General features: G+C 37.0%; 1 protein-coding gene across 2 annotated transcripts in view; it reads left to right on the forward strand.

Annotated features, from left to right (window-relative positions):
- Positions 1-3,417: 3,417 nt before the first annotated feature.
- Positions 3,418-13,564, forward strand: part of LOC145303559 (uncharacterized) — a 234,580-nt gene continuing 224,433 nt past the window's right edge. For both annotated transcript variants that reach the window (XM_080145067.1, XM_080145071.1), the window contains exon 1: positions 3,418-4,616. In XM_080145067.1, the coding sequence (XP_080001193.1) occupies positions 4,563-4,616 (54 nt within the window). In that variant the 5' untranslated portion in view covers positions 3,418-4,562. The remainder of the gene's footprint in view (positions 4,617-13,564) is intronic.

Consider the following 13,564-nt stretch of genomic DNA (forward strand, 5'->3'; position numbering starts at 1 on the left):
GATCCCTTGATAGCCAAATTTTTGGCCGAAAACCAATTAAAAAGATTTTCCCAAATCTCAATACTCCTTATGTAAAATATCGAGTCTCTAGACTGAAAATTGACAGAGTAATTTGTTAGGGAAATGCACACACACACACACACACACACACACACACATTTTCACTTTTATAAATATATAGATAAAAGAAAATTGAAATAAAAAATAAAATAAAATAAAAAATAAAACACACACACATACGATATGATTTGAGAATGTTAGGTACATGAACCCCAGTGTGCTTGAGGTATTGTGGTGAATGAGGAGACTAGCAAAGGTACAGTGACAGGATGACCATACACACCTCCTCCCCAATTTCTGAGTGGCGCTTCACAGGTAGGCCGTTTGTATGTCTGTTTCTATTTTCCCCACATCCCGCCCTGATCTCATAATCACAGAGATGGCAGGGAGGTAGTGCTCTCTTCTGTCGGGTGCTCCTTCAAAGGGGGACTGTGCAGGCCTCTTGTCCACTTGCACTCTCATTCTCATAGTCTGAGGGTCGAAGAACACTGCATTTCCTGAGAGGCTACTAATATCGGATTTGCTGCTTGATGAGAATGAGGTTAGTGCGAACTAGAGTGATGGCCCACTGGCCTCAGCCCCAGAGTCACTCCTGCTGTCCAGTGATTGTTGTAACTGTGTCGCCGGCCTCAGGTCCCTAACATGATAGGCACATTGTCAACCATGACTGACTGCTAACTCACCACATTGATCACTCAGCCCTGTGTATATCTGTCAGTGCACAGGCTTCCCGGGGGCTTCACACAGACAGGATCCTCCGGTGCGTACGACCCCTGTCCTTCCTCATTGGCGACTTCTCTGTTGTTGTAGATTCCCTTTTCTCGGACGCAGTATTGGTAGATTGCATTTGCAGGTGCTGTTCCTGGAGAGACACCATCCTTCAGCATGATATTGTACCAATATACGACTTCTGAGACAGTGCACTGCCTCCTGGCTGCAATTCTTTTGATGCTGCGATAGCTCCTCTCAGCAATACCGTTGCCAGATGGCACATAAGTACATTGCAGTCGCAACCAAGAACTGCCTGATCTTCCAGCTGCAGAAGGCTGGGTCATTGCCTGTCAGCACCTCTTCAGGCATGCCTCTTTCAAAGAACACAGATTACAGCTGGCGAATAATGTAGGAAGAGTCCTGGCACCCAAGTGGTCTCCAGACCACAAAGCGCGTAGGTCCACAATCGATGAGGGTGAGGAAGTGATTGCCACCATAATATGTGATATCCATGCCCACTCTCTGCCATGTGCCGCTCACTCCCAATTGCCCTTTTTTCCACTGTATTGGAGCCGGGTCGATTGATTGACATGCCTGGCAACTTTCCACTACTCTCTTGACATCTACCCTTCTTACTTCTGAGTCAACCATTTTGGCAAAATACAGTATTCGTTTAATCCCTGGGTGTCCACATTGCCGATGAATCTCACTGATATGATCCGCATCCATATTACATGCGACTGCTGCACCCAGCTGTTGCAGCATCTCAGAATCTCCCCGGGTATCAGCCAGCAGCCACCGTGGTGGTACTCGTGTCAGTGCATCTGCTCTGTTGCTTGCAGACCTGATCAACGTTACGTCTACAGTCAGGTTATACTCTAATTGTATCAACCAGGGTGGCGAGCTGCCTTCGTATCAACATCTCACTCACTGCCCGTGTGGTTAACTGTGCTCTTCCAGTCAATGCATCGGTTATCCACCGATGAGTGCACGCAAAGTCCGTGATAATATATAGTACCCTGGCTTGCCACTGAAGCACCAGGGTAACTCCTTTCAATGTGGTATCAAGTTCGGCCAGGTTTATGTGCCTAGAATTATTCTCTGGATGAAGCCAACAGACATCTTCGATAATGCCATCATCAACCGCAAGGGCAACTCCAAAGGCTAGTGAACTAGCGTCCACCCAGACTGTGAACTTGTTCCTGTTAACACACCAGTTCTCTCGCACAGTGTCGTCACGAGTCACTCTGGCCAGAGTTTCTGTAAGTAAGCATGCTCAAGAGCATGGCATCATACACTTAATCGTTCCATCCCAATGATACGGATGTGGCACGATGTCTTATGACCGCCACTGCCACCTTGAGCCAATCACACCAAGGAAGTGGCCCACTAGCTTTCTACAAACAGAAAAAAACGTTCCGACAAGTGATGTTAGATGGGACTTCCGGAACGTCACCACCTCTCCTCCAGTAAAGACCCTCCTTGCTATCGCTCACATACAGGCCAAGCTCATCCTCGGGGTATGGAAGCAGCCAGCCATTGTTTATCCAAGTCTGCAGTTCTTCCTACTGCTCCCTGAGTCTCATTGGAGGAGAGTAATCTGATAGTCAGTTCCGTAAGGATATTGAGGGTTGGTCGCCAGACCACTTCCGAGATGCCGTCCATGCATTGGTTTCCCTGTTGTACACCGCATGAAAGTCAGGCTCGTCCAGGATAATCGAGGTGCAAATACATTTCTCATGTCGGGAGAACTCTATCTTGCCGGTGCAGTCCACAGTGATTCCACCCAGCTGTGTAATCAAATCCATCCCTAGAAGTAGGTTGTACCCAAGCAGCTCTCTGTCCATCACCAGGGCTTACACGGTTACTGCAGGTCCATTGCCGATGCTTGTGCTGATGACGCTCACCCAGCAAGAGACCAGCGGCCCTCCACCCACGGTTAGCACCAGAATTTTCTCCTTGTACCAAGTGTTGCAACATGCCTTGCGTACCAGGGTCTGGGTGCACCCAGTGTCTACAAGGGTGAGGCATTCACGTCCATTAATGCGCATGCTCAATGCGGGCAGCGTCTTGTTCAGTGATGATCTGGGGAGAAGACTAGGACTGTAGCTTACTCCCCTTGCCCGTTTCCTGGACAGGATCGTGCCAGGTGTCCTCGGTTTTTACACTTGCAGCACTGAGGCCCACTAAGGCTTCGAGTCAGTGAGTGCGACGATAAACAATCACAGGCCAAATGGTTGGAGCCACCACACTTGTAGCAGCTCGTAACGGTGCCGACCCAACGTGTCCCCTTTTTGTGATAATAGAGTTTGAGGCTATTTGTACAACTAAACGGCAAATTTGCCAACTTTTCAATAAATGTTTTTACAATCATATTTTAATAAATTTTTATACAATAAATGTTTTGGTTTTCAAATGGCGCTCGCACAGTTTAAACAATTATGAATATGTCATTTTATTTTCTGTTTTTAATAAAAAAAAAAATGTTTCATGAAAAACTTTCCCGTTTTCATTACTTAAATCGAAACATTTCCAATTAAACAATTATGGATATATGTTCTCTTTCACTTTCTTTATTTACTTTTTTTTCATAGTTCTTTCCGGAAGTTTATCTAGTTTAATTTTTTGTTTTGTTTTTGTTATTTATTTCATGCTTCAACCATAGTTTAAAATACTGATTTCTCCCTTGGATTTTTACGGCAGGTGCGTGAAATAAAATGGCATCTCCAGTTTCGGCGATAAAGTGTAGAAGTACCGTTTTACCGAAAAAAAAAAAATGTTGAAAAATGATTAAAAAAAAAATACTCAAAATCGAAATAAAAGAATGTGGCTTTCAATACACAAACTGCTACGGCCATTTTCGGAGCTCACTCGGGATTTTCTGCCGATGATCAAACTTGTCCGGATAAGTACTGAAATCCTCCGGATACTCTTTCCTTACAAGTACCAAAGGAATCTTTGGGTTTCTCTCCACTATGGCTGATCCATTTATTTATTTATTTCAATGTAAAAAAAAAAAAAAAAAAGAGTAGGAGAGAATAAGGTACTTATTGGTGGTAGGAGTAAGTCAGTCAAATATAAGAACAGGAACACACCCACTCTCGCATACATATGACTAAATGGCTGCTGCTGTTGTTTTTGTCGCCCGAGAAACCACCACACTAAAAAAAATAAATAAATATGTATATATGAGGAAAGAGTAATTCTACTATCCCAAATACACGCAAGTAATATTAGTAGAGTAGCAACACTAGTAATACCTGCCAACGTTAGTAGTAGTCGTACTACTAAACAATAAGCCGTATTACTGACGGCAGAGACACAGCTAGTTTTTAGCAAGTGCTCGTAGAAATGCCGACTTTAACGCCTACCATCGATGGCTCCTGTCGTAGCCAAACAAATCGACTCTCACACAATTTTTGTCGTGGATCTTAAATTAAATTATATATATATATAAAATATTAAGAAATACGACAGGTTTTGTTTCAATAAGATCAGCTAGATCAAACAAACCCGTGATACATTTATGTTATCTATATCTATGTATAAAATACCAAAACCAACTGACCCAGGTTTTCGTAGATCTTTATACGATTAAAAGAAAAACAACATATTCCTAACCATATTTCGTTTTGTAGTACAGTTACACTATTGGTGATAAATACAAAACCAAACAAAAATACTACGACATATTATTCGTATACTTTGTGATACGAAGTAAGTAATTATTATTTAAGTTACATTTTAAGTACGTTTTACTTTATTTTATTTTTTAAATACAACATTCAACCATGGCTGGATATTACGGTTTGGAAAACAAAGAAGTTATTCGAATAAAAGTAAAGGTAAGTGTTTTATTTTATATAAAAACACAAAAATATGATTTCATTCATTCTTTATAGCGTATTTATTTAATTGTCTATTTAATTTATATTCTTGAAAATGAGAATGTTTATTTGTTTTGTTTGTCGTGGGCATTAGAAGATAAAACTCATTCATTCTTTGTTTTTGTTTTTTTAATTTAATTTATAATTAATGTTAAATCCCCCCCCCCCAATAATTTCGTTTATCTTCAATAATAAAAATCAAACGGTGCTTACTTTTGCCACCGCGCTATTTTTAAATTAAATTTTTCATGTTAAATTCAAGCTTCACGATATTAAAAATTTTTTTTTTATTAAATTGTTCGGTGGAATCGCAGAATAGTTACAAAACACATTTCCATTCCCATGTTAAGAATGGCTTTAAAAATAATGTTATTTCAGCACGGTGGCAAAAGTGCACAAGTACCAAACTAATTTACAAAATTATTAATTTACTATTTTTACAGAATATACACCGAACTGTGTTTAACCTTTTCTCTACCAACTAACCCTAAGCTATCTTTCTTTTAGGTTGAGTTCGGTAAATGTCGGTTTGGTTTGCTTCAAATTCTGTTGAAGCACCTTTATTTATTTTGGTGCTAAATGCACTTACTGATCCGAAATATTTTTTAAATCGTATTTCCAAGTTTAAAGTTTTGATATGTTTTTTTAAATTCAATTGTAAGGTTAAAGTATAGAATAGGTACAAAACACCCTCCCCTCCCCAGGTTAAGAATGGCTTTTTAAATAACATTATTTCAGCACGGATCAATAAGTACATGACTGAGTCCCATTTATTTTTTTAAAATTTTTATTTTTATAGAATCGTTAATGTTTCCAATGCAAATAGTTCTCTGGGTACCCCACACTGCAGTACTACTCCTCTTACACACATACAAATCTCCGAGTGGATACGGAGCGAATCTATAAAATTCCCCATTTCTTTCGTAGGTTTAGTCGATCTCAATCCTGAACAGTTATTTTCATTAATTTTAGCAAATTAAAAAACAAAAACAAAAAAGAAACTTATTAATTATCTAACTAATCAGATAAAAACATTAATAAGATTATGGTTTATTTGTTATATATATTTTTGAAACCTACTTTCTAAAAATATATATTTTAACACTCGGGCATTGGTAAAATTTTACCCTTTGACCTCCCCCCCTCTCCGGTCTTAATGGAAAATGAAAAAAAAAAAAAAAAGAATTCATGCGATTACTTTTCAACAATCTGAAAACACGAAGAAAATAGTTTAGACTTTAGAGTAAGGGTTCATTTTTCAATGACGTAAAAATGATTACTCAGTTCTTGATCACATAGTATAAGACGGAACATGTTTTTTGAATGTACATATGAAATATGTTAGATCAAAATAAAAATGGCGACCATTTGGGAAATAATAATAAAAAAAAATCTTGTTCTGTCCTACGTTGTGTCGTTAAGAATTGGATGACTCTTTTATTACGTTATATCAATATTGTGGCAATCACGCATATTCATTCGAACCATTGCTCCGTTAACACTTAATAGAAAATAAACGGTGACTGCCGATTTGGCATTCCCGCTGAAAATAAGGCCTTTTCAAAACGGGTTATTGGGCAAATGTGTATTTCAGCGGCGTAAATTATTTGACAGACAAAAATTTATAAAAATTATTTATTTTTATATAAAACACATTATTAGACCCTAAGGCTGAAATAAAACTCGAAAAAATTTAATTATTATTTTTTTCAACATTTTGTTATTAGACTAAGTGGTGAACAACGGAGATCGCCATCTTGTTTTGAAATTTTGGCCTTTCTAAGGCTTGCCAGAGTGGCCTTTTTAAGGCCAAAATTGGCCTTTATTACGCTCCTGCGTGGAACCATGGCGTGGCTACCGAGAGTACGGTGGCCGTGACCATGGCCCATGCAAGAGCGTTAAAAAGGTCAAATTTGGCTTCAAAAAGGCCAATCTGGTAGTCCTTACAAAGGCCGAATTTTCAAAACGTTGGCGGCCTCGATTGTTGGCTAATAAAAAATGTTGAAAAAAATAAAAATTAATTTTTTTCGGGTTTTATTTCAGCCTTGGGGTCTAATAATGTGTTTTCTATAAAAATAAATAATTTTTATAAATTTTTGTCTGTCAAATAATTTAAGCCGCTGAAATACACATTTGCCAGTTCTTGTTTGTTTTACTTCAATGTCTTTAAATATGATAAATCAGAATATCCGTAAACTTTTTATGTTTACTTTTATGAATATATCACAAGTTTCTTTCTTTTTTTTTTCTTTTTCAAATGAATATAATATATATAAATTTTTTATACTTTACAGACACAATTTCACAGAAAAATGAATGCATCTTAATAGTTCCAAGAATATGAAATTAAAAAAAATGATATGCGATACATTCATGAAAGTAACTAGAAAATTATTGCCAAAACAAAATATATATTGGTGTATATAGCTTTCTATATCAGTTCAGACGATGGCAGGATATCGATGCGGGAGGGTTTATAGGTGTACTTTATACCTAGGCATTTCGAAACCTAATGCTTCTCTTCAGAATAAGAAAGAAGAAATTAGGTTACATATAAAGTGAATGCGACGTCTAGCTTAGGGCACACTAGGAAGGAGATATTAGGAAGGAAATATTAGGAAGGAAATTTTAAGATATCTGAAAATATGAGGGAGAGAACAGCATGGGGGGGTAGGTGAGGTATTCATGATTGATGACATAAAGAGGGGGTATATTGCAGGCAGAATAGGATTAAAGAATTATGGAAATTATAGATAGAGTAAATATTTGTGCTTTTCCCATGGTAAGCTTGGGGATTTATCTAAGGCTCGAATTAAGGTGAAGATTGGTAAAATAGTGAGGAGCGGTCCAGAATAGTGTCTTATGGGGTAGGGAGAGTGGGGGATACGAGCGAATGGGATGATAGCCTAAGTAGACGGACTATATATATATTTGTTCACTGTTTTTAGGAAAGAATTCCATCAAAGTGCTTGATTACAAAGAAAAAATTTCAATATAAGAACTTAATATTTATTTATTTAAAACAGTAAAGAAGGTCAGAAAAACATTGGTATCGTCGGTTTTAAGCCTAACATAAGGGGGACCAGTTAGTGGTAAATAATGTTAGGCTCTTGTCAGCCATAGCCTAACATTATTTACCATTAACTGGTCCCCCTTATGTTAGGCTTGAAACTGACGGTACCAATGTTTTTCTGACCTTCTGTACAGTTACATATGTTTATGAAAAAAGACTATATTGAAATGGTACATAGAACTCGTGGATCTATTTTCAGCAGGGATGCCAAATCTACTTCCACCGTCTTTCCTATTGTCACAGAGCAATGGCTCAGATGAGTATGTCAATATAGTTAAGTGCCCCCCCCCTTTTAAATTTAGAAAATGTTTTTATTGCATTTTCACCCCAAACCAGACACAATGCCACTTTGATGTAGGGAGCTACTATCTGGGACATAATTTGTAGGGAGCTGAGCAGGAAGATGTCTGTTTACATTACACTTCTGCATGTCAGTACAGTCCGGGAAACAGGAACCTGGAAGGGAATTCCAAAGTCTAGCATTCCTAGAGAAGAAACTATTAGAGTAAAAAGCTTTCTTACATCTAGGAATTTCTACTGTATAGGGGGTGGGATTTTGCTGCTTGTTGGGTTTGTTGAGGGTATTTATGGTGCGGGAGGATACAAGGGCTTGTAGTTCATGGGAATATCTACCATTAAAGTACTTGTAAAACAGGCAGAGGGATGGAGCATTTTGTCGATGGGACAGCAGTTGAAGCCTAGCTGATAGTGCGGGACCTATTATGTTGGCGACTCTCTTTTGAATCCTGTCTAAGAAGGAGAGACTAGTAGCAGATGCACCAGCCCAAATGTGGTAACAATGCTGCATGGGCGAATGGATAGCCTTGTAGAGGTTACTCTTGGCTGTAAGTAACAATATTTTTTACAGACCATTTTTTTTTTTTTTTTTTTCTTTTAATTAATATCTATGATTCTAAAGTATTTGTACAGAACAGCACAAAAGTATAATTATTTTTTTATTTTTGACTCAACAATTTCTGTAAATTTTTTGCCTTTTCACCTCAAACAAGGGCTACTTTGATGTAGGGGGCTATTATCTGGGACATAATTACAGGGATACTATGTAGGGAGCTGAGCAGCGAGATGTCTGTTTATGTTACACTTGAACTTCTGTGTGTCAGTTCAGTCGGAGAAGGGACTTCCAAAGTTCAGCAGTTCTGGGGAAGAAACTATTATAGTAGAAGGCTTTCTGGCATCTGGGGATCTCTACTGTGTAGGGGTGGGATTTTGCTGTTTGTCAGGGGTATTTACGTCAGGGAGATACATTCGTCAGAGCATATACCATTAAAATACTTGTAAAACTGGCAGAGGGATGCAACATTTCGTCGATGGAAGAGGCTGAAGCCTAGCTGACAGTTTGGGACTTATTAGATTGGCGACTCTGCTTTGAAACCTGTCCAGGAGTGTAGACTAGTAGCAGATGCACCAGCCAAAATGTGACAACAATACTCCCTACATACATGGACGGATGGTGGCCATGTAGAGGTACAGGATACATTCAGGCGTAAGTAACTTTCTAGCACAGTATAGAGACCCTACCTTCCTCGCAGCAGCTGCGGCAATGGCCTTTTTCAGCTCCTTATTCCCTGTGAACATTAAGCCGAGGAGTTTGAATGAATTACTTTCAGGTAATGTCTCATCAGCCATAGCTATTGGTGGTTAAAAAGGTTTCTTGTAGTTATTAAAGGAAAGAAGCTTATTCTTAGTAGCATTAAATGTTACCATCCATTTTTGTCCTCATTCCACTACAGATTGGAGGTTTTCCACTATTGCCTTAGATATGTGTTCATTTGTTTTACATTCATGCCTGCCATAGAGCGTGGTGTCATCCACAAATATACTCATCTCAGAGACAGTTATATTAGGGAGTTAATTTATGAATATCAGGAATAATAACGGCCCAAGGATCAACCTCTGAGGGACACCTGCATTTATATCGTAATTTTTATTTTTCCATTGATATCATGGGGTCAAAGGGGAAAATTTGACACTTGTGAGCTACTAGGATGGCCGACGGAATCACTTTTTTGGTTTTCCAGTTGGGATATAGGGAGAGTATATAGCAGGGGCAGACAAATGAAATTTCAGGACCGAATCGAGTGGACCTGAACGAGAATCACCTGCCAAATAATTTTTATAGAATGTTTTAGTATGTAGTATAGTTTTCGGAGTTGGAGGTGTTTATTCCGAAAGCCGTTCTTAACACAGGATGTTGGGGTGTTTATACAACACTGGGTCATTCGTAAAAGAATACCGGTTAAAATTATAGGTGGGGGAAGGGGTTTATTCTCGTTCAGGTCCGCTCTGAATTGAAAATAAATGCTGCTTTTTTTTTTTTTTTTAATTTATTTTATTAATGCATGTTCTAAAAGTTTTTTTCTTTTTTGAATAAGAAAATACAAAACTAACTTGTTATTTTTAAACAAAATAGACTTTTTTTTTACATTTTTAATAAAACATGAACATAATTTTTGTAACGCATTTTTGGAAGCAAGTTTCTTGTATTAAAAAAACAAAAACAAAAAAACTTGCATTTATTTTAGATTCGGTCCTAAAATTGCATTGCTGACCTTGTTATGCACTCTCCCCATGTCCCAACTGAAAACCAAAAAATGTGATTCCATTCTTGTAGTGCACATGCGCTGAAAATTTGACTGAATTACTGACATTTTCCCTTAAAAATAAGTTTCTTTGACAGACAGTATACAATTCATTTAACACATTTTTTTTATTATTAAATAGTAAATACTACTCCATAGGTTTTATTCAGCACTTCTGCAGTTTAACATTTAAAATCAACATTAGAAATCCATCCTTAAGATGGAAAAAGGAGGGGTGTAAGGTGGACGGAACTCTCCTAAAATGAAAACAATTTTCTTGTGGATGTTACTTAAATTCCACTAGTGCCATTTATTATTTCACTAGTAAATTACTTCACTGTTGGATTTACAATTGGTCAGTTTATAGTATTACTCCCGTTTTCAATGTTTTTATTTGTTTACGGTTACATTTAGAAACCGTTATTCGGGCATTTGACAACCTCATAAAATCATCTGATCAGAGACGAGTGATTCAATGCTTAGAATTACACTTAGTAAGAAAAAATACAAAAAAAATATTTGATGTACGCACTCGTCATATTCCAAAAATTACGTAAATTGATCAAGTATTCGTTCTATGACGAGTATGTACACCATAAAGATGTTTCTTTTCGGTGTTTGGTAAGATAGTCGACAGATCGATTTTTTTTTATTTTTAAATATGTTCTTTTAAGCAGGAACAATATTACGTACTTAATTGCCATGTCGAAATCAATAATACAAGATGCCCTCAATAAATCTCCAGATTTTTTTCGTATGAGCACTTTTATTGATTTTATTGACACATGAAACTCTAGTCCCCTTTGAAGTAATCCTCCTCCAGCTGCAATGCACTTGTTGTACCATTTCAACTTCTGGGAGGCCCCATGGAAGTCCTCTTGTGTGAGCATGTTAATGACTCTCGTCACAGACTCTTTCATCTTAATTGTCTCCTAACGACAGCCTCTAACTTAGAGTCTAAGGTTTTCCTTGAGCTTAGGGAATAAGCAAAAGTCATAGGGAGCAAGGTCTAGAGATTAAAGAACAGTCTTGATGCCCATCTTGGTCAAATAGTCTGTGAGAAGAATGGAGTTATAAATTGGTGCATTGTCTTGGTGGAATTGCCACTGACCCGATTTGAAGAGTGCCGGCCTCTTCTAAAGGAATCTCTTCCTGAACTCCCTTAAAACTTCAATATAGTATTCTTTGCTGATTGTCTGTCTAGTGGGAACCCAGTGCATGTAGATCATGTCTGTGCTATCAAAAAAAAGATCATAAGTTTCTGGGTGGATTTGCTCTGTCTAGCCTTCTTGGGTCTAGGAGAGTCAGCATGCTTAGACTGGGAACTCTATCTTTTGGTCTCTGAGTCATAACAGTAGGTCCAGCTTTCTTCGCAGGTCACCAGAGCATCAAGAATTGCAGCATCGGAATTGATCAGCTCGTCCATCTTCCTGCTGCCATGACAACATCTTTCTTTCTGATCTTCTCTGAGCATCTTTTGGACAAACTTTGCGCAAATCTTTCGTATCTTCAGTTCCTCGCAAATAATTGTATGTACAGTTCCCACACCGACATCAAACTGTGCACTTATTGTCACTATGGTCCTTATCCATGAAATTCTTTATTTGGCCAATCAACTCTGGTGTTCTGAATTCCCTACTCCTCATAAACCCTGCCTTCCTTGAATCTCTTATGCCACTCCAAAACTGATGCTTGATTCATGAAAGATGATCCAAAAGCAGTTTGAAGCATTTCATATGTTTCTGTGTCAGTTTTTACAAGTTTAAAACAAAATTTTATTGCATATCATTCTTTTAAACTATCCTCACAGTCCAGATTGCATTATTTTAATTCACCAGCTGTGACAATCGGACTTTTGGTAGGGTGTATTCTAATTCCTACTGTAGCTGTTCATTTAAACCTGAAATCATAAAAATTGGTTAGTCATTTCATAAGATATATAACAATAACATACTGAATTTTCAAGAGTCTACGACTATTTTAAATGTCTTTACAAAAAGGTTTGGAAATTTAAGTATTTATTTAATAATTTTAAAAAATTACGAAGTAAAATGTTATTCATGGTTAAAAGTAATTTTTATGTAAAATTGGGTGAACTAGGATTTTTTGTAGATGTTAAAAAGTAGACGGTGAAGAGTTCACACATGGGACATGACTCGAAACGCAAAATTAAAAAAAAAATGTCATGCCTTCAAACATTTGTAACCTATAGCGATAAACTTTTTATTATTAAAACCAATAGCAGTTGTTTTACTCGAATTTTCGTAATTTTTTAATATATTACTATTTTCGACATTACATAAGTATGAAACAACATATTAGAAAAAAAAAATCGATCTGTCGACTCTACCTTAACAAGCTTCTTTTTTTTTTTTTTTTTTTTTTTAATAATTCTAAATAGGCACTCGTGATTTTATAAAATTATCAGAAAATTTATATTATTGGGTATGAGATATTGCCAACCTTTATGATGTGGTTCCTCCTGGAAATACCCGATTCTAAAATCCAAGTCGGCACTAATGATGAATTGTATTTGGGAGGAGGTTTATTATTAATGTACGCATGAAATATGGCAAATCAAAATAAAATAACATGAAAACTTATCAGTTGAAAAATTTCACCATGACCCGTAGGTATGTAATGTTTTCACTGGAAATGCGTTGGTTTAAAAATATCACCACTGTAAGCAAACACTGAAAATATGGGTGTGCATTACAGTGGACAACAGAACAAAAAAGTGGTCAAGAAACAAATGCATAACAAATGTTACCAAAGGCAAGATAAGTGACTCTGGATAAGTTTTTGGTGGTCTGACCGATTTTAAAGTGTGTTTTAAGACTCTGAAAATATCAGTTACATTTATTGGGTGGATTTGTATTGGCATTTTTATTTATTTTCAAGATTGTGAGCCAGAGCATCATGGTGCCATCTTTGTTTTTGTTTTAACTTAAACACTCAGCACTACTTGCTTTTCACGTTTAAAACATGCTTTAAAATCAGTTAAAACACCAAAAGCTTATCCAGGTAGCTAGAAGAGTAACATATCTTGCCTTTGGTAACATTTATTTATTCAATAGTTGTTTCTTAACCTCTTTTTTTTGTTCTGTTGTCCATTGTAAAACCCAAAAATATTACTATACACCAAAAATTATGGGAAATTGCCGAGTAGAATTTTAAACATAATAAAAAGTAATTATTCAGATCCCGAATGACAAACATGCATGTTGTCTTTA

The sequence above is a fragment of the Euprymna scolopes genome, chromosome 19 (genome assembly GCF_053919585.1).
Source record: "Euprymna scolopes isolate OS-2025 chromosome 19, ASM5391958v1, whole genome shotgun sequence".
In the NCBI taxonomy this organism is placed as follows: domain Eukaryota; kingdom Metazoa; phylum Mollusca; class Cephalopoda; order Sepiida; family Sepiolidae; genus Euprymna; species Euprymna scolopes.